The following is a 26648-nucleotide window of genomic DNA, read 5'->3' on the forward strand; positions in this document are numbered from 1 at the left end:
GGTTATTTTCCACTTAATTAGCAGTTTCCTTCATTGTTTTCATCATGTGTATTCTAAATTCCCTTTCTGTCATTCCTAACATTTCTTTATAGGGGGAATCCTCTGCAGTAGCTACCTCATGGTCCCTTGGAGGGATTGTTCTGAACTGGTTCTTCATATTGCCTGGAGTTTTCTGCTGATTCTTTCTCATGAGTGATTTCTTTTATCTGTTTCCTTGCCCTAATTTTCCTTTCACTTCCTCTTGCTCTTTCAGTTCCTGTGCAGCTGTCGGCGGGATTAGGCTGACTGAACACACGCAACCACTTGCCAGTTTTCCACTGTTTTTGTCCTCCTCTTGGGGTCCAGAAGTCTCTCGCTGACTCCCTGTATCCTCAAAGGGATGATTATAGGCAGATCCCACCAGCCAGAGATGCCTGGAGTCTTATCTCCCCAGACTCACAGTGCCCAGATGCAAGGAAGCTGTTACTAGGCTGCCATCTTCCCACAATTCCAACAGGAAAACATTTCAAATAAAGAGGTACAATGTCAAGCTTTAAATATTTGCCTGTCCACCTCCAACCTACAGACACATGTCATCAATATTTTTGCAGGTTTTTCCATAAATTTTTTTTTAAAGAAACCTTGTGCCATCCTCCCTTACCCATCACAAAATTTCCTGCTTAGTTTCTCCTTTGATCAGTCAGAAGGTTTAAAATCTATACTCAGTCTGAGCTCAATTTGGAAATTTATTGAAAATGGCATCATCCTTCACTTCATACAAACAAGGGAAAGTAAGTTTCTGGGATCTACATATAATTATCCGACATTTATAAAGAATCACAGTGTCACAGAAATAAAACATTCATATTACAAACGAGAAAGAAGAGAAAACACCAAACATTTATAGAGAAATACTGAATGAGCTGAGGAAAATATGAAGACATTTTGTAATGTTTATAAAAGCTTAGTGTTACTGATTTACAAGATTCCTGAGATGTGGTTACAACAGTTACTAAGCTGGGCTGCCCAGGCACAAGTCTCTACTCTGCATCCTCCAGCTTTGACCTTGGACAGGTGGGAAGTTGTAAAAATCACCCGAGACAATGTGCAAAAAAAATCACTTACCTAGTGGGCTTAGCATGTACCACATGCTTGATACATGTTCACTGTTATCACTGTCCTAACTTCACATGTCTATAGCTGGGCCTTTAAGTTCCTTAAAAAAATATACTGCCATTTGTAGCCTTCAAAGTAAATAAAAAGAGAGGAGGCAGAAACAAAAACACAGAACTTCTTTTAAAAAGGCAATTCACACAGACAATGAAACATAACAATGTGTGATAAATGAGAATTAGGCATTAAAACTGGGCATGGGAGAGTGAACAGGTGGAAAATGATTAGGGACCTCTGCTGTTATTAATAACACTGGTGAACCCAAGACCCTATGTTTTGGCAAAGAGCAACCCTTCTCATTCATTCAACAAATCTGTAATGCGTTAATTACTAAATGCTGGGAGTCAGCAGCAAATAGGCTCTCCCAGAGTTTATTCTATGACCCTCTTTCCAGAAAAACTATATCCTACTCAGGACCACAGTTAGTCACAAGTTTGACATTCTATCTCAAGGACAATAGTCAGTGCATTACATATATGATATATTTGGTCAACTATGTGACATATCAAACTTCAAGCACCACAAACTGATCTTAAAACATTTTTAACCCTGACCAAAATATCAATAATAAATTTTAAATTTACACAGACCACATAAGAAGTTAAAAATGAAATTTTAACTATAATACTTGTGCACAATTTCCAAAAAACTCCAAAATAATAATAATGAGAACATCATATGAAGACTCACAAGCTCCATACAACTCCAATGTTTTTCAATTAGGAAATCCACACTTACTAGAAAGCACTATCAAAAAACAGTGTAATCAATCCTCAAAGGTTGAGGTGGGGCAGTTAGAGAAAGAAAGAGAAAAGAAGACACATCTATATTTGAGTATCTTCATGTGAAAAAGCCTCCCTCCCTGAAGGTTATAATTAGCCTTTTCCCCACCCCTGTGCTGGTTGAAAATGACCCTTACACTGAGAGAAAAACTCATAGCTGAAATATTTTCTTTTTCAAAAAGAATTTTTTGTTGTTGTTGAGAGTGTCTCACTCTGTTGCCCAGGCTAGAATGCTCTGGTGCCAGCTTACCTCACATCAATCTCAAATTCCTGGGTTCAAGAAAGCAATCCTCTTGCCTTTCCTGAACAGCTGGGCTACAGGCACCTACCACAACGCCCAGATAATTTTTCTATTTGTAGTAGAAATGGGGTCTCGCTCTTGCTCAGGCTGGTCTCAAACTCCTGAGCTCAGGACCTTTGGCCTCTTAGAGTGCTAGGATTACAGGTGTGAACCACGCCTAGCCTTGTAAGAAGAATTTTAAAAAATTTACTATGTATTCCTCTTGATATAACCAAAGCAAACCTAAGAAAATAGAGAAATGCAATAAAAATAAAAGCAAAAATTAAAGACAGAAAAAACTATAGATTTTATAAATCTAAGAGCTGTCTTCAGACAGAAATTTCTAGCTATACTTACCAAGAAAAAGCGAAACACAAATACATATAATTAAAATTGATGTACATAGAGAAAATATCATAAAAGATCTATGTATATTATTCTATTTCAATGTAAAAAATTTTTAAATAGGTGATTTTCTAGGAAAAGAATTATCTTTTCTTAATGAGGCAGAAAACCTTATGAAAAGGTTCTGGAGCCAGACAGCAAATGTCCCAGCTCTGTTCCTTGCTAGCAGGTGATCCTGCAAAAGAGACTCTCTGTGCCTCGTCAGTTCCCTCCACTGTAATCATCATGAGGATGACACATCACCCTCAGAGGGCTGTTGAGAGGGTTAGATGAGGTCACATTCATGGCACAAATGACAAATTTGGAAAAATGTTTATAATACATGATATATGAAGACCTCTTACGAATTCATTTTAAAAAGGCAAAGAACACAAATGACAGAAATCCCCAAAGAAACAAAAATGCCTAGTAAATAATGTCCTTTGTCTATAGCCTCTGGGCTGGGATGGGTGAGGAAAATGGCAGGGAAAATGGCTCTCATTCACTATTTTTTTTTTTTTTTTTTGAGACAGGGTCTCACTTTGTTGCCCTCCTTAAAGTGCCATGGTGTCACAGCCTATAGAAAGCTCAAACTCTTGGGCTTAAGTGATTCCCTTGCTTCCGCCTCCAAAGTAGCCAGGACTACAGGTGCCCACCACAATGCCTGGCTATTTTTATTTTTATTTATTTTTTAAGACAGAGTCTCACTTTATCACCCTTGGTACCACATAGCTCACAGCAACCTCCAACTCTTAGGCTAAAGCAATTCTCTTGCCTTAGCCTCCCAGGTAGCTGGGACTACAGGCGCCCGCCACAACACCCGGCTATTTTTAGACGGGGTCTTGCTCTGGCTCAGGATGGTCTTGAACTCGTGAACTCAGGCAATCTGCCTATCTCAGCCTCCTAAGTGCTAGGATTACAGGTGGGAGCCACCACGCCCGGCCTTCTCATTCACTATTGATTGAAATAAAATTTATATAGATCTCTTGGATCCAAATTTGGAAATATGCATCAAAAGCCTTAAATATACATTATCTTTGATTTTGCAAATAGTCTCCTAGAAATTATCTTAGAGCAAATATAAAGGATATATACAAAAATTTATCTTTAAGGATATTTATAGGTAAAAATTTGATAACAAACCAAATATTCAAAAAGATGTTAAATAAATGTTAATATTATTCCATAAAAAATCATGTTGTAGATTAATGTTTATTGATATGAAAACTACTAATGCCCAGAGGACATTTATAAAATGAATAACAAACTGGGCCTTCAGTAATAACCTACAGCAAAGACTATAAACCATGTGGGTCCCAATAAAGTGAAGATATATCCTAAAAAACACTTGGTTAATGAAGAAATTGAAACTTCAATTTAAAAATATCCAGAAAACAGTTGTGGCGAGCGCCTGTAGTCCCAGCTGCTCGGGAGGCTGAGGCAAGAGAATCATGTAAGCCCAAGAGCTGGAGACTGCTGTGAGCCGTGTGACGCCACGACACTCTACCAAGGGCAGTAAAGTAAGACTCTGTCTCTACAAAAAAAAAAAAAAAAAAAAAAATCCAGAAAACAAGGAGAATACAAAAGGATTACAAATCAAATATTATGTAATGGCAGCCAATGTTCTAATCAGAAATAAATTTATGAACCTAGAAAAACTACTCACATGTCTAGAGAAAACAGGCAGAAAGAATATAAGATTAAAAGTGGGGGCTGGGCATGGTGGCTCACACCTGTAATCCCAGCACTTGGGAGGCCAAGGCAGTGGACTGTCTGAGCTCACAGGTTGGAGACCAGCCTGAGCCAGAGCAAGACCTTGTCTATTAAAATAGCAGACATTGGGGCAGCGCCTATGGCTCAAAGGAGTATGGCGCTGGCCCCATATGCCGGAAGTGGTGGGTTCAAACCCAGCCCTGGCCAAAAACTGCACACACACACACACAAATAGCAGACATTGAGGTGGGCACTTGTAGTCTCAGCTACTTAGGAGGCTGTGGCAAGAGAATCACTTGAGCCCAGTAGTTTGATGTTGCTGGGAACTATTACACCACAGTGCTCTACGAAGGGTGACAAAGTGAGACTGTCTCAAAAAAAAAAAAAAAAAAAAGATTAAAAGTGGAAATTAATCAGAATAATTTAAAAAATCAATTTTAGAAGCCTATCATTCTACATCCTACTAAGAATATTTTCAAAAGCTCACATCTGTGGCTGAAGTATTTACAGTATTAAAATACTGACATCAAGTTAATGTTTAAAAAAGGCATTTGGTAAAATGTTATGATATAGCCACGTAATGGAATTTAATGCACATATTTTAAAAATTACATTTTAGGAGTTTCTTTAATGATGAAGGGGAAATGTGCCAGGGTTATTAAGTATAAAAGTTAGGTTTTTTAGGGTGGCGCCTATGGCTCAAGGAGTAGAGCGCCGGTCCCATATGTTGGAGGTGGCAGGTTCAAACCTAGCCCCAGCCAAAAAAAAAAAAAAAAAAAACCACAAAAACAAAAAAAAAAAAGAGGAAAAGTTAGGTTTTTTAAAGTACGACTATAAAGATGCATATCAGAGGCCTAAGTGGTAGCCTCAAATTGTACATAATTGTGGTCCCATGTATTTTGGTGAGGGAGATCCATAACTCGTAAGATTCAAAAGATATCTGTGACCCTAAAAAGGTTGAACGCGTCATAGACATCAAGATGTTATATCTATTCTATCTCAATGGTGTGATTATGGGAGATTTTTACTTTCTTCTCTATAAATTACTAATGTTTATATCATTAACATGGATAATTTTTATTATGAGGAAAAATTAGAGTCTTATTATTGCTTCTATAATGAAAAAAAAAGCCTCATTAAAAAACCCTCCCGGGCGGTGCCTATGGCTCAGTGAGTAGGGCGCCGGCCCCATATGCCGAGGGTGGCGGGTTCAAACCCAGCCCCGGCCAAACTGCAACAAAAAAAAAAAATAGCTGGGCATTGTGGCGGGCACCTGTAGTCCCAGCTGCTCGGGAGGCTGAGGCAAGAGAATTGCTTAAACCCAAGAGTTAGAGGTTGCTGTGAGCCGTGTAACGCCACGGCACTCTACCCCAGGGCAGTACAGTGAGACTCTGCCTCTACAAAAAAAAAAAAAACCCTTCCATTCCCTGAAAGCACACACACAAAAGCACAGATTAGTAGAATCTTAGATATAGAATAGAACATGTAATTCTTAGAATTCAACACGTCACTAGAGAACTTGAGCATAGCAAGCGCTATTCCTCAAATTTAGAAATATTTGCAGCTGGTCTGAAGGTAGTGCATTATCTCAAGTGACTGTTCACAGTTAAAGATGGAACTCCTTGTTCTATTCTTTCCCCCCTTCTCACCACTGCACTTGACTAGTCTTAAAAGGAAATATTTGCTTAAGAAATGTCCACGGACTGAAGAGAACAAGTCCTACATGTTACTGCCAGATCATCCTGCACTTTAATTCAAAGTGATTCTAGATCTTTCTGTATCTCTTTGTGATTGGAAAGCTTCTGAATAAAGAAAAATGTAAGTTACTGCCAGGATTTAGGGCTCACTGGCATACTGGAGTTATCTGTGGTGTGGAAAACAGTGACAGTAATAATAGTGGGCCTCACGTGGCAGGTATGTACTGTACTAACCAGTTCCAGCAGAAAATGAGGTCGTGGCAAAAGCATCACTTTGGGTTGATTGAAAGCCTGGGATCAAACTCTCAGCTGAACCTCCAAGCTTCTCAGGTTGTTTGCCTGGAGGGACAAAACACCACTCAGTTCATTCTAGCAGAATCCTGTGACCACACAAATGATGGAGGGGAAGGGCCCACTGTGAACTGATTTCTAGATTTGACTACATTTACTACAGATGGCAACACTTGGTTATTCAAAGGTCCTTACATAGTCATTGCAATAAGTGAGAAAACAGCTGAGAAAAAGAAGGAAATTGTTAAATTGTTGAGAATCAAAAGAGACAGCACATCAGTTTTGTAAGCTAATGAGTGTGATGGTCTGTTTTTTATGTTGGCAGCAGTTTAAAACAGCAAATGAGAACAGAAAGAGGTAGAAATGACAATAATGAGATGTTATGAGGGGCAGTAACCTAGAGTGAAAGCTGACAGCTGAACAGTAAGGACAGAGAGACAAGAAATTATTAAAGCTCGAGGGCTCGTTATTCGAGTACAAGAATACTACGGTTTTCAACAGTCTATGCAGATATTTCTGTTTACACCTCAGAACAATATCTAGCACACATAACAATAAAATTTAATTGTCAAAGAAAGTTAAAATCTGTGCCCTATGTTCCAGTTAAAAAGGCAGGAAAGTAACAGGAATTAAAAAAAACAATTTCTGTAAAATAAAAAGCTAACATTAAATGTTTGGTCAATAATTCCTTCAGTTCTGGTAATTTCTTCACCCTGTGCTCTTGTCTACATTGAGGACACTACCCTTTTCAAACTACCTATTATAGAATTTTTCCTGGCATATCTATTGTTTTTTGAAGTGTATACCACGTCACTGTGTATGTGTGTGAACTGCCTTCCAAATTAGACTGTTTTTTGAGCAAAATTATATCTTCTATTTAATCCCCTTTCTGTGGTCAGTAAACAGTAACATGGAACTCTGATGATGATGAAAGATTCAGTGTCCACATGAGGGGACACACATAGACAATTTTCTGGGACAATAAACCAACCTAGGATGAGGGAACAATCACACTCTTCCTAGGAGTCACCATGCCCCATGCCCAATGTTTACATCCTGATTTATGCTACCGAATCTTTCCTACAAGTTTCTCCTTTAAGCATTCATACACTCCTTGCTACCACCCACAGTAGATCAGAATTTCCTGAAGATGAAAAGACTTCAGTGCTCTGATAAAAATAAAAGCCAATTTGTATGCATACTTTGAAATCAAGCCTTTGAGGAAGGGCCCGAACCTACATCCTCATGTGCATACCCTTCTAGAGTTAAGATTCATTCTAATTCCTGGTTATTTCTCAGCACAGAGAATTTACAATCAAGAAGTACAAAAGAGACACAACTTACCTTCCCCCAGCTTGGCAAAGTCCTTGTTAAGCAGTTCTTCAGCTGTGAGTTTAGAGAAATTGTCATCATCAAAGGGATTCCATGTAGAACCTTCTGAAGGATTATAGACGTTTTGTTGGGAGGTCCGAGGAGAGCCTGATGGAGTGGTGGTTGCAGACCTAGGTAGGTTCCCACCCCCACGAAATAAAAAGACATATAAAAGTTGAAGAAAACTAAAAGGGTTAACTTAATTTCTCTTTGTTTCAGAATCCAATTCTTTTCCAGGTCAAACTATCCCTTTCCACAGTATTCTTCTAACAGGACTTTTTACAACAACTGAATAGTTTCCACAGAAACCTCTTCTATTTTGTGAAAAGAACATCTCCTTCATGATTTACTACCTCCTGCTGCTCTTTTAACCTTTTGCTTAGTTTTTAGTCTCATATGCAAGTCCTTTCTGTTGAGGATCCAAAAGCAACCTGCTCTTAGGTTTGTGCATCCTGTGGTGACCACTATAACTGATCTACAATAACTGACCCTTGGAAGGGCTGGGGCTGAGGCCCAGTTAGGGTGACTTTCACCTTTCAGGATCTAGCAGGTAAAGAAGTAAGGGCTAGGTAGGGCGCCGGCCCCATATACCGAGGGTGGCAGGTTCAAACCCGGCCCCGGCCAAACTGCAACCAAAATAAAATAGCCGGGCGTTGTGGCAGGCGCCTGTAGTCCCAGCTACTCGGGAGGCTGAAGCAAGAGAATCGCTTAAGCCCAGGAGTTGGAGGTTGCTGTGAGCTGTGTGAGGCCACGGCACTCTACCGAGGGCCATAAAGTGAAACTCTGTCTCTACAAAAAAAAAAAAAAAGAAGTAAGGGCGACCAGCATAAATAAAAAGAAATAAAGACGGTTACTACTATTTTGAGTCTAGGTATTATTACTTAATTTTCTTCTAAAATCTCTTTTGATTTAAAGGCTTTAACTTTAGTGTGCATAGTTCCAAGAAAGCTAATGGTCTGAAGTTGCATCTACTCAATACCCCTCAAAATCTACTTTATGTGAGGTGCAGAGCCAATTACTGGGTTTCTAAGCTAAGGTATGGTCCTTGTCTTGGAGAACTCACAGGCCAGATAAGCCAGACATACAAATAACTGGTGATACCACAGTGTGATGGTATGCTCAAAAAAAGGTCAAGATAGGGCGGCGCCTGTGGCTCAGTCGGTAAGGCGCTGGCCCCATATACCGAGGGTGGCGGGTTCAAACCCTGCCCTGGCTGAACTACAACCAAAAAATAGCTGGGCGTTATGGTGGGCGCCTGTAGTCCCAGCTACTCGGGAGGCTGAGGCAAGAGAATCGCCTAAGCCCAGGAGTTGGAGGTTGCTGTGAGTTGTGTGATGTCACGGCACTCTACTGAGGGCCGTAAAGTGAGACTCTGTCTCTACAAAAAAAAAAAAAAAAAAAGGTCAAGACAAAATGATACATCCTATTAAAGGAAGAGTTAAATAAAAAGTAACCTCTTGGTGTGGATCTTGATGAATAAATGAACTCTCATTTATTATGACTTATTTATGACCAGGAGGAGAGTGGCAGTCCCAGGAGAGGCACAAGGTGAACAAAGGGCTTGTGAAGATGCAGACTGGCAGGTCCACCTATGTGATACAACAGGCCCTGCCGTGTTTACCAGGCCTTTCAGGTATCATCGGACAGGCAATCATGAGCCAATGAAAGATTTTTAACATGCAGAGACTTGGTCAGATCAAGAGTTTAGAAAACACTGTAGAGCATGGAATAGATGAGAGAATGAAAACAGTGGGCCAAGTACAAAGTTATTTTTTCCTTTTAAAGACCAGGTCTTGCTATGTTGCCTAGGCTGGTCTCAAACTTCTGGCCTCAAGCAATCCTCCTGCCTTGGCCTCCAAGAGTGCTGAGATCATAGGTGTGTGTCACTGCAGACAACTAGAAATTATTTTGTAAGATTAATATGGTCTAGGCAAATTCACAGTGGCTTATAAAACACAGAAACGCTACTATATATACATTTATATTCATCTACATACTTATGCAGAGAATCTCATGGTAATGGCCTATGGCTGACCTTGTTTACCAAGTGAAGAACAAAGGGGAAGTACAACATACTTGGACTTATTGAGACTGGCCTCAGCTGCAGCTGCCTGGAGCAGCTGGGTTGATTTGCTGGCTGGGACCCCAAAGACTGCGCTGTGAGTTACATCACTGAGAATCCTCCTGTGCCCAGCACGTTGGGTTTTGGGGGATGATGGAGGAGTGAGAGATCCAAGTTTCTGTCCCTGCGTGGCAGGTGGTGGGGTGGTCTGAACCTTTGGCTGTTGTCTTACTGGGGCTTGAATCTGCTAGGGAGAAAGAAAGTGTTTCATTTAAAAAAAAAAAAAAAAAGGCAGGAAGGAAGGGAAGAAGGGAGGAGGGAGGGAGGGAAATACATAGATAAGCATAACAAAAAATGCCACCAGTGAGCTAACATGGAATTCAAATGGGTAAGTTTATTAATAAAACCAGGCTTTGACAAAATGAGCTGCACCTTTGAGACTGATACCAACATGGTATTAGCCTGATACACATAAATTTCAATCATCAGCAGCAATAACAATCAGGGTAACCATATGTAATTCAGCCCAGAGCATAAGAACTGCAGAAACTATTCTTAACTCTGAAGGTCTACATTTTATCTGAAATTTTGGAGCACTTTCTGTGGCTGATGTCACATAGGAATTCACTCAGATGGCTTCCAAAAGGCAGGTATTAGATCCTATTATTACAGTTAGAAGCCAGTGAAGACAAACCCCCAGCTAAAATACATTTAAGCTGAATGATTTCAGCTAAGAAATCCCTGACTCTGTCATAGCTGAAACTACTAGTCAGGAGTGAGATAGAATTATACTACTACTGTGACTGATAAATGGTAACACTTTCCTTTTTTGTTGTTACGGCTCTTTATTTCACTGATAAGATGGATATAGAGGATCCTATTTCTGTGGCAACCCTGAGAAACATACAGCATTGGTTTAGTGAGATTATTTTTTTTCAACTTTCAGTTTGGAAATAGCATTGAAGAGCTGGTAATGAATATAAGGAGGAAGATAAAAACTTCCTGATGATGACTGAGCTAAAAAGAGATAAGGGCCATTTTCAAAACACAGGCCAAACTGCCACCACTGAACAACAGATAGGTGGGAACATCCTTGTGAACACATGAGTAGCCCTTCAGCATAAGTCACCCATATCAAAGGAAATAAAAAATATTAAGAAAGCCATAAAACCCCTTTCTTTAATGCTATCAATCTAGAGATAGAATGACTCTGGATATTAAGTGCCCTGGGATTTAACCATCCCTTCCTTCCAGTCCCTCCTCTTAGATTAGAGTTGCCACCCCACACTGCAGCTCAGTTCCCATGTTTTTTTATCTATGAAGGCAGACCTGGGATCTAGCTAATCGGGTTCAGGATGCTTATAGCTTAGGATACTGACTTTCCGCATATTGTTCTTGGGACTTGGAAAATTTATTAAGGGAAAATATGTACATGTGTCAGTATACCAACCACTTCACCAGCAGGCTGAATAAGGTTCTAACATCAATCAAACTAAGCTTAGAAGGGTCAGAGTTGCCCCACTGAGGGAGAAGCAGAGTGCTTTGTGAAGAAGAGCAGAGCTCCAGTTCCACAACTTTCTCCTGGGGTCCAGAGTTGCCCCTAAAACAGTTATCTGAATGCTAGCAGACCACGGGCTTTGAGGACACACTGGATTGGCTTATTTCATGAGACATTCGTTACTCTGAAAAAAGGTATTTAACTACTGGATCCCTTTTTAAAGAGTCCATACTATTTTTTTTATTGTTCTTATGAACATGGAATTCTTTACACATTGATTTCATATTAGTATGGAGTACATTGGATATTTATTTTTTATTCTTATTATACTTTACTAAGAAGAATGTATTTCAACTCCATCCAGGTAAATGTAAAAGATGTAAAATCTCCATCTTTTTTAATGGCTGAAAAATAGTCCACATTTACCACAGTTTGTTGATCCATTCATGAGTTGATGGGCACTTAGGTTGCTTCCACGACTTGGCAATTATGAATTGAGCAGCAATAAACATTCTGGTGCAAATGTCTTTGTGGTAAAATGATTTTTGTTCTTCTGGGTAGACAGGTAGCAATGGGATTGCAGGGTCAAATGGAAGGTCTACTTTTATATCTTGGAGGATTCTCCACACTTCTCTCCAAAAAGGCTGTATTAATTCGCAATCCCACCAGCAGTGTAAAAGTGTTCCCTTCCCTCCACATCCATGCCATCATCTGGGGTTTGGGGACTTTGTGATGTGGGCTAATCTTGCTGGGGTTAGGTGTTATCTTAGAGTGATTTTGATTTGCATTTATCTGATGATTAAAGATGATGTGCATTTTTTCATGTGTTTGTTGGCCATTCGTCTATCATCCTCCAAATAGTTTCTGTTCAAATTTGTTGCCCACTTACAGAAGGAGTCCATATTATTTGAGGAACACTTGTCCCTCCTCTTACCTGTGCTCTCCATACGGAGCACACTGAAGATCAGATGGGTCCATCAGGACCCCTCGCCCTATGATAGCAATCTACTAACTCAAAACAGCATCCATCTGCTCAGCTCTCACTCGGCAATCCTGTTGGCCAGACAGCTGTATTTCCATTTAGAATCAAAGAATGTGAGAACTGAAAGGGCCCTTAGAGAAAACAGTTTCCAGTTCCCACACTTTAGAGGAGATGACACCATGGCCCACTGAGGCAAAGTGTTCATCTGAGGTCACAAGGTTAACTAGAAGCAGAATCCCCATCTCTTGACTGCTATTCAGGACTCTTTTCAGCACCATGATGAATATCCCCAAAGGCAGGATTAGAAAGGGTGAAGAAAAGAGAGAGAGAGACCACAGGAAAAGAAAAAAAAAAACAAACTCAGATGTCTATCTTGTTGAAGCTTTTTGAGGAAAAAAAAATGTATACTTATAAAAGGAGTATAATCACAGCAACAAATGTAAGGATGTAGAGAAGAGATTTCTATTCCCCTACTCGAATACAACTATTCTTATCTCGTTTGATGCCTTATATTTATGTTGCTTTTCAAGTACAGATTTTTTCCATAATTTGACAACTCTTTTTTTTTTTTTTTTTGGAGAGGGTCTTGCTCTGGTGCTAGAGTACAGTGGTATCATCACAGCTCACTGCATCCTCAAACTCCTGGGCTTAAGCCAGGGGTCCTCAAACTTTTTAAACAGGGGGCCAGTTCACTGTCCCTCAGACCATTGGAGAGCCGGACTATAAGTTTTAAAAAAAATAAAACTATGAACAAATTCCTTTGCACACTGCACATATCTTATTTTGAAGTAAAAAAACAAAACGGGGACAAATACAATCACACCGCCTCATGTGGCCCGTGGGCTGCAGTTTGAGGACCCCTGGTTAAGCAATTCTCCTGCCTTAGACTCCTGTGTAACTGGGACTACACATGTATACCATAATTCCCACTAATTTTTCATTTTTTGTAGAGACGGGGGTCTCACTTTTGCTTAGGCTGATCTCAAACTCTTGGCCTTAAGTGATCCTCCCATCTTGACCTCCCAGAGTGCTAGGAGGTATGAGCACGGCACTCAGCCTCACACCTGTCAATATTACCTCATAAGCATTTTTTCCATACTATTGTACGACTTTATATTCATGATTTTTAATGGGTGCACAGCTGGGTTCCCAAATAATTTAGGTTGCTCTCATTCCTCAGGCTATTATTTAGAAGACGGCAATAAATATCTAGGACATATGGCCATTTTCCCTTTGTTGATTATTGTTTTAAGATGGCTGCAGGGTATAATTAACATTCACTTACTTGCTTCCCTAGATAAAAGCCTGCCAAGGGTCAGCAGAGCTGGGGATGGGTGAAAGCTGGGAAGCTCTAGAGCTCCTGGCCAAAGCACAGTCTGCTCCTGTTCCCTCTCTGTCCCCTAAACCAATTATCTCAAAAACATGGAAACGGCTCATAATTCCTTCCTAAGAAAGCGACACTTTTATCTGGAGAAAGCAGAGGGGAACCTCATAAGAAGCGTAGCTAGTAGCCAGTTGACCATTTCATCACCCTGGATGACCATTTGTTGTTATTATTATCCTTAAACACAGATCAAGATTCTTTGGCTCCTGGCAGTTCTGCTACATGTGTCTTAGACAATCATTCTCTAGTCTGGGCCTCAACTTCCGAGTCCATAAAATGAGGAGATGGGACCAGTCAGTTAAAATCTTATCTCGCTATATCATGTATTAATTTTTCAAAAACTCTTTTTCCAGCTCTGCGCCCATAGCACAGAGGTTATGGCACCAGCCACATACACCAAGGCTGGCAGGTCTGAACCTGGTCCAGGCCAGCTAAACAACAATGACAACTGTAACAAAAAATAGCCAGGTTTTGTGTAGGCGCCTCTAGTCCCAGCTACTTGGGAGGCTGAGGCCAGAGAATCACTTTAAGCCCAAGAGTTGGAGGTTGCTGTGAGCTATGACGCCACAGCACTCTACTGAGGGCAACATAGTGAGACTCTACTTCAAAAAACAAAACAAAACTCTTTTTCCATAAACAAGAGCAACTTTGGTGGCGCCTGTGGCTCAGTGATTAGGGCGCCGGCCCCACATACCAAGGGTGGCAGGTTCAAACCCAGCCCTGGCCAGACTGCAACAACAACAAAAAAAATAAATAAACAATAGAATTAAAAAAAAAAAAAACAAGAGCAACTTTATGTCTAATTAAAAATACAGAAAGTAGCTGTCTACCACAGGTCTACAGGAAAACTGAGCTGCTTCAGAAACAAAGGTTAAAGACTTTGAACACACACTTGGCCGAGACGTAAAGAAGACAATCTATGCCATCATTTCCTTTCCAAGAAATGTAGGTTTTCTGGTTTAAGATGGGCGACAAAATTCTAAGAGAAAGATTGTTCCTTATTCTTCCTTTATTAATCTAGTAGTTGGACTTCCCTGGGAATAAGACCATCTGGGTATACAAAATGCTTTTTTTTTTTTGGCCAGGGCTGGGTTTGAACCTGCCACCTCCGGCATATGGGGCCGGCGCCCTACCCCTTTGAGCCACAGGCGCCGCCCCAAAATGCTTTTTGGTATCACTATAAAACTTTCTCTCACTCTTACTAGGAAATATCTGAGTGCAGAAGCAAGGTCACTTATTAAAGAAAGGCCTGAGTATGCTGAAACTGCAGAAGTCAATCAGGAGAAGGGTTCTGATGCTACCCTCAGCCAACATCTAAAAGTGAACATGACCAGTTTCTAAATTGGCAAGATGGCTCAAATGATGGGTTACTCAGATGCTCTGGTGCCCAGGGGAATTAAGCCATGGTAGATGGTCTCAGGCAGGCAGGCCCTTGAAAGGAGCCACATGGTAGATAGTAATGTCATCCAAGACAAAGAATGAGCACAACACTTGTCAGAGCTCAGGGTAAAGGTCCATATAATCCTCCTAAGACTGGAAAGGGCACAGGGATCAAAGTGCCCCTGAAGAAGGGAGAAGGATTAGCTCTAACCCCACGTAGGTCCTTGACTATTCAACAGAGGTACTGACAGAGACCATGAACAGCTCTTTCCACCAGCCTAATTTCAGAGTGATAACTAAGAATGGCTTTCTTCATTAGTAGCCTACAATCATTTTTTAAAAACCTCTACCTTCTACTTCATACTGTTACTGGATATATAAAGAAAAGACCAAATATTTTAACTACGAGGATGGGAAAGCAACCTAGCCCCAGTTCAGAGCCGCCCCTTGTCAGCTGCTGTTGCTCTGTTGTCCCTCACTTTCCCTAGCCCTCACCCCACATTCCTCCTCTATTTGTGTGTCCTGAGCCCTGGTTGATCCTTACCCCTGGCTCCTGGGCAGGGGCTGGCTGTGGGGCTGCAGCCGGCTGTGTTTGGGGCTGCTGTGCTGCTGCCGCTGTGGGCTTTTGCTGCAAGGCAGCCTGCTGAGTCATTAGCTGTTGTTGGTGCAGGGCTGTGGCCAGCTGCTGCTGCTGCTGCTGTTGCTGCTGCTGCTGCTGCTGCTGCTGCTGTTGCTGCTGGTAGAAGTTCTGTATCAGCTGCTGTTGAGACCCTCCTTGAGACACCACAGGGAACTGAGCAATTGCTGGCTGTTGGGTTGTTGGATGTACTGCTTGAAACTGAGCAGGAGAAAGTGGTCAGAAATGAGGTGAATAAGGGCCTGTCCCAGAACACCACTCACAAAAGACAAATGTCTCAGTAACGATGCTCAGTACTGAAGCCAAAGGCAAGGGCAAGTAGAACTTTTTTTAGCTAGACCTGAAAATTCACGATGGCAATTTCAGGGGCATCGATGTAAACATGGAAGTATCTTACAGTGCTGGGCACTCTCCACTGCACTACACACTGCTATTCCAAGAGGGTTTCTAAATCTAGTCTGAGGGAAACTATCTGATTAAACATCATGTGCCTCCACAAGCTGGAGGAGAACAGAAGCTAGTAAATGATCTCTCTGTCACAGAAATAATCCTTCTTATACAGGGATTTGCAGTAGCCAAGATTAAAATGCTTCCCGAAGCAATGACAACATGGAAAGGAATAATCTAAATGTTAACGCAGCTATTAAGACTCACCTCAAGTTTTTCAGAAAATTATTTCCCCAGAGCTCTATTTTTATTAAACTCTGACATCTTTAAACATTCAAAATACAGTAGAACCTCTGTAAGTTGACTATCCAAAGGACTATAACAAGCTGGTCAACATACAGAGGTGGTCAGCCTAAAGAATTAGACTTACTAATATGTACATGTGGTATATATCCAGTTTATGAAAATTAGGTCAACTTAAAGAGGTGGCCAACTATGAAGGTTCTACTGTATTTGGTATAGTCTATGTTACTTAATATATGTCTAATTTTCATTGCTAGAACTACACACTAGGCACACAGAGTTCAAAATAAAGCCCTAATGATACATAAAAGTTAAGATCTTATCTTTGAACATCCAAAATACTGTAACTAAGTTAATTGGGAGGATATTGTTTATCTACTGGGGCAAAACTAAATGGTTAACAAAGAAGTAGATGTCAAAAAATAGCTGTCTATTTATAACAGCAAAATGTTGGAAATAATCCAAATATTGGAAATATTGGAAATGTTGGAAATAATCCAAATATCTATAAACAGAAGACTGATTGAATGAACTATAATGGATATATCCTGAAGGATACATCAAATGGAACACACTCAAGCTGTAAACAGGAATGAAATATAACTCATTTACGGACTGGAGGAAATTGAATTTTGCAGATTTAACTTTGCAACTATGTAAATGGTTTACATATTCATAAAATTACCCCCAAACTTAAGAAGCAATAGCTATGTATCAAATTACTAGCTAAATTCCCAAAATAACATGCTAAAACATTCTAAGGGTTAAAAGGGCAAAGAAATCTTAAACTGTTCTCAGTGATCATATTGGTATAGCTATCTCGAAACTATAACTTAACTAGATGTGATCATGCTGTTAGAAGCGAGGATTTTCAGATGAGGAAAATACAGTAAAATCCAAGAAATTAAACAAAAATCCTATAATCACAAATCTGAGTAAGGAATATAAACCAGAATTAATAATGTATGTTCTCTAACAAAACAAAATAAAACCTATTTTCTAATTTTCCACTGAGAAGGCCTAGAACCAACAATTAACCCATTAGCAAATGAGTGTCTCTAGAACCAAAATTGTGGTTTCTTATTTTTTTGTGAGTCTCAAGCTGTTGCCCTGGGTAGAGTGCTGTGCTGTCATATCTCACAGCAACCTTGGGCTCCAGTGATCCTCTTACCTCAGTTTTTCTATTTTTAGTAGAAACAGGGTTTTGCTTTTGCTCAGGCTGGTCTCAAATTTCCAAGCTCAAGCAATCCACCTGCCTTGGCCTCCCAGAGTGCTAGGATTATAGGCATGAGCCACTGTGCCCAAACCAAAACTGTGGTTTCTAAACATCATTTCCATTAAAAAGAAACAGAGCTCCTGAGAAAAATGGTTGATTCCAGGTCAAGGACAGAATCATCCCAGGACACAGCTTACTATTCTAGAGAGCAGGAAAACAGTTAAAGATGACAGAGGCTACATCCAAAGACCCAGGAGCCAATTTGAAGAGACCTCCTTCGGCCGAAGGTGGGATAATTTGAGGGTCAAAATTAAAAAAATTTAAAAACTGTAAGTATTGGGAAATATAAAAAAAAAATAGTTAAAAATTAGTTGTGAGAACTTAAAAAAAATGAAAGGTATCAAATATGTTCAAATACATGAATTCATAATGATACAAAACAAAACAAAAACCTCATTGGTCATCCTTGGATGATGATACAAAACCAATTTATTACTCTGAAAACTAGTAAACAGAAGGAAAGAATCAAGCTGAATCTCAGTTTTAAGACTCACCTCAAGTTTTGGTACAAATAGTACCTGTCCTTTTGGTACAAATAGTACCTTAAAGTAACTAAAGAGTTGATTAATAAATTCTTCATAGAAAAAATCTAGCCCCTAAATGAGGAGAGAATGCTGAGGTATCATTTTGCTGTCCCTAATGAATTAACGTATTTGGGAAATAATCAGCAAGAGCTGCTGAGCTAATGAGGAACATTAAATAAACAGATCAGACAGGCAACTCCTAAGCACACTGGCTGATCTTCATATTAACAGGGTAGGGGACAACCAGACACTGTAGGCCGCCTCAGGTGACATACAGGAAGATCAAACAACTGAAAACAAATGAATATTGAGTAAGCTTCAAGAAATTACCAGTTTACACAGAAGGTGGTCAAACACATCAAACGACAACCCAGGGCTATAATCAGCCAAACCCAGGATGTATAATTCTACAGAAAAAAGAACCGAGTTTCTTACCAAAAAAAAGTAAATGGCAAAGGGGAAAAAAGAGGCAAAGATATATTAATCATCATAAAATGAATATATTCTTAGTAAGGAATGTGAAAAAATATATACGAAAAGATAATGGAAAACAATATATACCAACTAAATTCAAGGTGTGGAACTTGCTTGGATACTGACTCAAACACACTAACTTAAATTATGAGACACAGAAATAGTTAAACACTACTGGATAATTGATGTTAATGATAAGTTATTGTTATTTTCTCTTCCAGTATAATAATAGTGTTTTAGTTATGTTAGAAAAAAGAAAAAAAAGTCCGTAAAAAATAATGCGTTCACTAGGAATTTAACAATCACATGACGGCTTCTTCATGGCCCGAGAAGGAAGGTGACAGGGGTGGTACAGATGCACCTCTCAATGCTTTAGTCTCTACATCTGTGAAGAACAATGAAGCAACAGCCAATGGCCATCTGTCTTCCCAGCACTTCCCAAGGAAGGTGCCTATATCTAGTGGGCCTTCTCTTAGGCACGACTCTTAGGTGCAAAGCAGGACTGACCCTTCACACTCTGACCTCTTACCTGCTGTGTTTGGGCCTGCTGCTGCTGCTGGTAAAATGTGCCCGCTGGCTGCTGTGATGGTGGTGGCGGCTGCTGTGGCTGCTGCTGAGGCTGCTGCTGCTGCTGCTTGAGAAAGAGTTGCTGCTGGTGCTGGGGTGTGGCTTGGGCCTGAGTGGGCAGACCCTGAGCCTGAGTGGAAGGCGGCTGCTGTGGGGTAGGCGGAGCCTGTGGCTGCTTGGCCTGAGACTGTGGCAGAGGCTGGCTGGGTGGGGGCTGGCTTTTCGGTTGGGGAACACTAGCTAAAAGGCCAGGCTGATTGCTGGGGCCTGCAATGAGAATAAAATCCATATAAGGGCTCAAAACTCTTTCAGACAAAAAGGCTTTCTGTCTTGTCAAAGCAATAAAGAGGGGATGACAGGTGGGCAAATTATGCCAAGATCCAAGTGCTCCTGTCTTTCCACATGCTCTGTCCCACTTGGAACGTTTTTCCATCTTCTTGCTAAACTACGTGCTTCAAATTTTTCAAAACAAGATGCAGCAACAAGGTTCAATACTCGCCTCTTCCCTTATCTATCATCCCACTTAGTCGGTTACTCGGTGTAGCTACATATTCAACTAGCCTTAGATGCTACTGTTCACAAACAATCTTTAAACCTGTTGGCATGCTGCATGACACAAGCATTCTTTGATGTTTTACATAAAGCTTATCCCACACTAGAAGCCTGGCTGTAGTAAATGGCCCCCAACTTTGCCAAAAGAGGCTTTTTGGAGGGGAAGTGTTGTCTATATTACTTGATATTTTGGATCAATCCTCTTTATGAAACAAAGCTCACTCATCTCATCAGAAAATAAATAACAAAACCTGGAGGGGTCACAGAGACTCAAGAAGCAAAGCCTTAAAAAACAGTATTTTTTCTGAGAGTGTCATAACAGATGAGTCTTGCTTTTTCTTCTTTTTTTTTTGTGTGTGAGTCTTATTTTTATTTATTTTTTTTTATTAAACCATAGCTGTGTACATTAGTATGATCGTGGGGCACCAAAGGCAAAGAGAAGTATATGAGAAGAATGAAGAAGTAGGTATGGGATAAATGGACCAAAACAAAATCTGGGCCAAGACTAGAAAAAATAGAGACAATAGGCTTTGGTGGTCTTGGAGATCCATCTCAGAATTTAGTGAGAGGTGTCCCCTTTTGCCAGCCACTTGCCTAGGTTTTCAACAGCAGCTCACCTCCTATTCCTCAAGGAAGATCATTATTTTTTATGTGCCTCTGGATTACATACCTAAAGCAAAACCAGGCTTTCCAAGACTTCCCTACTGTCCAGGATAATGAAGAGGTATACTGAATTTCAAACTGAGCTAGCTATTGACCTGCAGCCTGAGGTAGAGGCTGAACTGTGGCCCTCTTCCGAGGTGTCAGGGCTGGCTGGATGGGAAGGATTCCTGGGTTCGGCTGAGTCTGCCCGGCTTTAGGCCTCTGACGGGGTGCAATTGAAGTCTCTGTGGTAGGAATGGGATCCGTCAGTCTAAAAAGGGAAAAGAAAAAGATTCACATTAAAATGTGAGAAAAAGGAGGGGTAGGCAGAGCACATGATGCTTTCCCCTCTATATTCATCCAAACCTTCCAGATCTGCTTAATTGGTACTTCCCCAAAGATGTTCCACACAATGTCACTGTGTTACTGTTTTGAAAAGGTTTGGTGGGCAAATAAATTTGTCACATACTGATCAAAATACACGGAGATTTCCTTCCAGTAGAATTTTTTTTTTTTTTTTTGGAGACAGTCTTGCTCTGTTGCCCTGGGTACAATATGGTCATATCATCGTAACCTACTGCAACCTCCAATTCTTGGGCTCAAATGATCCTCCTGCCTCAGCCTCCCAAGTAGCTGGAACTACAGGTGCCCACCACAATGCCTGGATAATTTTTTTCTGCTTTTAGTAGAGACAAGATCTTACTCTTACTCAGGTTATTCTTGAACCCCTAAGTTCAAGATATCCTCTGGCCTTGGCCTCCCAGAGAGCTAGGATTACAGGCATGAGGCACTGCACCCTGGTAGAACTTTTCATGTTGAATAGGCATGAATAACCTCAAAGATGCTATAGAGAATGAAGTGTTTCTCAAGCTTATTTCATCTTGGGACCCTTTTACCCAATACCTCCTAGGATTTCTCCAAATACACTGAGAGTAATGATATGAAGAGAGGTTTGAGGCAAGTGGTTTTTCTTTTCTTTTTCTTTTTTTTTTTTTGGTAGAGTGCTATAGCAGCATAGCTCAAAGCAAATTCAAACAAAGTGATCCTCCTGCCTCAGCCTCTCTAGTAGCTAGGACTACAGGTGCCCACCACAATGTCTGGCTATTTTTAGACAAGGGGTCTCGCTCTTGTTCAGGCTGGTCTTGAACTCCCGAGCTCCAGCAATCCACGCACCTCAGCCCCCCAGAGTGCTAGGATAACAGGCGTGAGCTACCATGCCCAGCCAGGAGGCAAGTGGTTTTCAGATGTAGACAGAACTGGAACTTGGTTGTAACTAGCTGTCAGAATGGTCTCTCTGCAATGGGAAACATGTAACAAGGAGAGAATCTAACATAGCAACAAGGAGAAAGTAAATAATACAAGACAGAGGATTTTACTCCAATATACATACTACCCTTTGTTCACAGTAATAAAATTTTTAGCAGGGCACTGGGTTACCCAGATTAAAAAATCACAATGCCTGGGCTCTTTTAGAACCAGGTGTGGCCATGTTTCTAAGTTCTGGCCTTATATGGGATGTAAGCAGATTGTTACGAGGCAGTTTCTAGAAGCCTTAAGAAATTACTGGTGTATGTCCTGCATTACTGTTCTTTGGCCATTCCTTGACCCTGATGCTTGGAACCAAATTGCTGCCACATTGATCCATACAGTCATGGCTACACTGTAGGGATAATAGAGGGGTGAGCTTGGAGACATCTGTCACCCCAGGGGCGTTATGGAGCAGACCTGCCACACTAGCCAGAGATCTCCAGATTTGTTTACTTGAAAGAAAAAAAATAAACATCTATCTTCTTTTTAAGCCACTGTCATTTTGAACTTTTTGAAACTCTCAGCCAAATCTTATCCAAATGGACACAGAGAAAATTGCCATGTGGTCTGCATGGTCCTGGTGATGGTGCAGAAGCCCAGATGCTCCCTTCCATTCATTTATATGATCCAGGAAGCCTGCTACTACCTAACTCAGATCAGAGATGGCTGTCCTTTGAAACTATACTTTAGGGAGTATAACTGAGGTCTGGCCAAAATAAACAAATTTGAAGAATACTTCCAAGTATGCTTTGCCAAAATATTTTCAAAACGGCCTCCATCAAATGGAAATCGGGAAGCAAAATAGCTGGCTCCACATCCCTCCCCATGACTCCAAGGTATGTCCATCCTGGACCTTTACTAGCATGCTGTTAAAGAAGCACTTATGCTGGGTGGGGAACTGGTAATATAATAGCTATCACATCTGGTGAAGTTACAACTTGGGACAGGGAAATGGGAAGGAAAAAGGGTTAGATATTGGAGAAGATAAAAAAGTAACAAAGAAAAACCTAAGGGTGTAAACAGACTTCTGTACAAATCCAAATGCAAGAACCTCCCCATTGGTCTTCTCCTGAGGGGAACATCTTAGAAACAATGAGATATGGAGTGAAAGAAAATCATATTTGAGTTCTTGCTCTTCACTGTGTGATAATGGGCATTGTCCTTTAGCCACGGGTTCCTTATGTGTAAAATGCCTACATCACATGACCAATGTGAGTATCAAATGGATCAGTAACTAAAACCATTTTATAAACTGTAGAATATCCAAAATGTTAGTATGTATGAACTTCAGTATTGGTGCTTCGCGGAAACAAGGAAAGGGATCCATGCTTAGCCTCACTATATACCATGTTTGAGTCTAGCATAAGATGGCCATAAACCCAAAAGAAAAAGCTAATTAAATCAGCCCGCAAATCAATTCTCAAAGAGGTAAGTACAACAGAATTACTATTAAGAAATGGACTGACTACAAAGTAACAAGTTTTGCTTGTTAACCAAGTTTGCTATGTTTATTAAAAACCCAAGTCTCATTACTTTAAAGCTACATCTGGAATAATTCTATGTACAAAGCATATAGAACATTCTATAGATACTCAAGAATTTTAAAAAAACATGTAAGTCATTTTGCTTTTCTATTAAAATTCACATATTCCCATCCAGGATACTCTGTGGACAGTTTGCTGCTAACAGTTCCTTGTCAAGGTACAGGGGTTATGAGGGTTTTAAACATCTCCTGGGCTCCCTCCAGAATTTGCCATTTGGAAGGCAAATGTGCCTTGCAGACCTTGGGCAAAAAGACCAAAGTCCCAGCTGCTGTGTCCCCAAATCTACCACCATGTTTGCCCCAAGACCACGCTTCCCATAGGTTGCTCCCAGTCTTAATATCCCAGCCACATGGACTCCCGGGAGATAGGGGATGCTCTGCTGACTGACTTTGGCACGAGGACTCTCCGACACCTTTGGTAAGCCTTTCTCAGACTGTGTGAGAGTCCAGGTCACTTCAGGCTGTGCTTCTCCTCCCTCCCTCTGGGTCACACTTGCACTGCCCTCAGATGGCCCTCCCCGCTTTTCCTGCTCCCTTTCCCTTTTCTCACACACAGGCAATTCCCCATATAACATCTTTGCTTGTTTAATCCTTTCTTGATATCTGCTTCTTGGAAGACCCCAGGTGGTATATACTGTGATTAACTAAGACCCATAGGGTCTTTTGCTCTTCAAGCACTCTGTGCTTTGACTTGCACTCTCCCAAAGTGGCGGGAGCTATAGAAAGTAAGAAGGAAAGGGAGGTTGAAGATCAGCCTGGTGAATGAGGCTAACTAAAAGCCAGATTCGGGACATTCTTATACTGTCAATATTTAAAGCCTGCTCTTGCTGAATCTCTAAATGCCCCATGACTATTCCCAGGGAAAGGAAACAGATGTAGAGTTTTTAATCCTCTTTCAAATGTAGATGATGATATTTCATTATGTTACTTTTTGCATCCCCAAAAAACAGTTTCTGCCTAGGGCAGACACAGCTTGCTTTCCTAATCCGTGTAGCTTCTGGTCATGACAGTGTAAGAATCAAGAAACATGAGGCATCTGCTGCTGTGGCAATCGGAGCAGAACAAGTGCTCAGGAAGGCATTTCTTACCTGGCCTTTGGCTGGGTCTTTTTCGCAGCTGCCTCACTGGCTTTCACAGGTTCGGGAAGCTTTGCAGGAATGGGAGAGTTCTACAGAATTTAAAGGGGGAAAGAAAAGGACATGATGGTTTTCTTTGTAAAAGAATACCTGCCTGACTGGGCAGCTGAAAGAAATAAATTTTGGGATCTTCTGGAACAGCTAAGGGAAGTTAACCAAACGCACATCTCACTCAGCTGCAGTCAGGGAAGCAGAGTGTCTGAGAAGAGGAGAGAGCAGCCTGTGCACAGCACACTGTCCTGATCAATCTTCACCTTCCATGCCGGGCTGGGCTCACTGGCGCTTGATTTCAGTACCCACCTCCTCCTATAGCACAGCTTGGAAATGATGTTATGAAATGGATGGGAAGGAGATGTCTGTAACCTGTATTGTTCAAGCTCCCAGCTGGCTCTTAGAGAAGTTAGAGCTGACCAGCCGTCAAGCCATGGTGAACTTGGTCTGCTAGTTAGGGTAGTCAGACGCTGGGAGAAAAACACACCTCTTGAGATGTACGGTTGCTACTCCAGCACCTCTTCCCAACATGGGAGCACCACTCAATCCGCAAGCCAAGCAAAGCTCCTCTAACTTGTTCTGTGCCACCCACCATCCACTATTACTTCTCGAGAGCACAGCTAGCTGTCCCTAACCACAAAACCGCTTACCGCTACTGAGCGAGTGCCAAATGACGAGACTGGTGAAGTTTACTTTTTAAAAATCAGTTATCAGTCTGAATGCTTGCAACTATATTTCATGTTATTTAACTTTTATGATTGAGAAAGTGGGACTACAAAAGAAAACATGGTCTTATTAGGTTGCTGTATAGTAAGTACCCTTTCTTTCAATCCAGAAAACCTGACAAACAGAATACTAGCTATAAAACTGGCTTTTTAAGAGGGTCCTCTTGTTTCCATCATGTTTCTAGGTGGGAGGAATTTCTGCTGGGAAACATCTCCTAATATCTCCTCTACCCTTCAAGCATTCCTCTCTGAAGGCAGAAGAGAAACTTATTTGATAAGACTGGTAGAAAAAAATTGAGCTGGTCTGGTTCACCCTTGCCCCTTCTTTATGGAAGTGCCAATCCCTCAGGAATCAGTCATGTGGACCTAATGTTAGGGAACCTGACTGGTCAAGCTATGCCCTCCAACTCAACCTTATTAGCAATAATGTTAATATTCTAAGCACTGTCTGAGTCCCACATTTGATTGCAAAAGTGGGGGTGAAAGGAGTTATTTATCAGCACCCTCAAGCCTGAATACTGACATCAAAAGTTCATTGTTGAAGAAATTACCAAGAGAGTTTCAGATTAGAATCTATTATAGCACCCATTAGTAAAATATTCAATAGAACTGGATCACAATAGGACATAAAACTATGCAAAAATTGTAAAAATAAAAAGTTGTTGGCAAGCATTTTGCTTTTTTTTTTTGACACAGAGTATCTCACTCTGTCATCCCTGACAGAGTGCAACAGCATCATCACAGCTCACTGCAATCTCTAACTCCTGGGTTCACGAGATCCTCCCGCCTCAGCCTCCCAAGTAGCTGGGACTACAGGATTGCACAACCATGCCTGGATAATTTTTTTATTTTTAACAGAGACGGGTCTCACTCTTGCTCAGGGTGATCTTGAACTCCTGATCTCAAGTGATTCTCCCACTTCAGCCTCCCAGAGTGCTAGGATTACAAGCATGAGTCACTGAATCTGGCCAGCATTTTGCTCTTAAAACTGAGTGCAGAGTTTAGGATTACTAAGTGTAGAAAATATCCTTTTTTTTATTTGAGACAGAGTCTCATTTCTTCCCCCTTAGTAGAATGCCATGGCATCATAGCTCACAGCAGCCTCAAACTCTTGGGCTCAAGCGATCCTCTTGCCTCAACCTCCCCAGAAGCTGGGACTAAGGACTGCCACAATGCCCAGCTATTTTTAGAGATAGGGTTGTATTTTTTCTCAGGCTAGTCTTGAACTCCTGAGCTCAAGTAATCCACCTGCCTCAGCCTCCCAGAATGCTAGGATTACAGGTGTGAGCCACCATGCCCAGCCCTGGTATAGAAAAGATTTTTGTGGCCTGATGTATTGGAAGGGTAGAGAAAGGAATGTGATTTGTAAATGGCCAACAGCAGAGGAAAGAAAGCTCTGCTACAAGGAAGGAGAAAAGGAACAAGGGGCTACAGTCCCAACAGGCCTGGGGGAAGTCAAAGGCCTTGTCTCAGGAAAGCTTAATCACCTCTAGCTAAATAATAGGCACATGGCTCTCAGTGAACTGTAAAAGTAGACAAGATATGAAGTTGGTCAATCTTCACCCAAAGTGTGCAATTCAATCACCAGAGTGTTGTTTTGTTCAGTC

The 26648-nt window shown here is 41.0% G+C and overlaps 1 protein-coding gene across 8 annotated transcripts in view; it reads right to left on the minus strand.

The window, feature by feature from the left end:
- The window catches only part of AAK1 (AP2 associated kinase 1), a 189616-nt gene that overhangs the window by 42169 nt on the left and 120799 nt on the right, over nucleotides 1-26648 (minus strand). For 6 of the 8 annotated variants that reach the window (XM_053587792.1, XM_053587789.1, XM_053587791.1 and 3 more), the window contains exons 10-16: nucleotides 24278-24357; nucleotides 20455-20609; nucleotides 19107-19411; nucleotides 15521-15814; nucleotides 9747-9979; nucleotides 7644-7801; nucleotides 6243-6347 (exon numbers count right to left, since the gene is read on the minus strand). In XM_053587792.1, coding sequence (XP_053443767.1) covers nucleotides 6243-6347; nucleotides 7644-7801; nucleotides 9747-9979; nucleotides 15521-15814; nucleotides 19107-19411; nucleotides 20455-20609; nucleotides 24278-24357 — 1330 coding nt within the window. The remainder of the gene's footprint in view (nucleotides 1-6242; nucleotides 6348-7643; nucleotides 7802-9746; nucleotides 9980-15520; nucleotides 15815-19106; nucleotides 19412-20454; nucleotides 20610-24277; nucleotides 24358-26648) is intronic. The other 2 variants (XM_053587787.1, XM_053587794.1) reach the window with 1 other exon arrangement.

The sequence above is a fragment of the Nycticebus coucang genome, chromosome 4, assembly GCF_027406575.1.
Source record: "Nycticebus coucang isolate mNycCou1 chromosome 4, mNycCou1.pri, whole genome shotgun sequence".
NCBI classification, from domain to species: domain Eukaryota; kingdom Metazoa; phylum Chordata; class Mammalia; order Primates; family Lorisidae; genus Nycticebus; species Nycticebus coucang.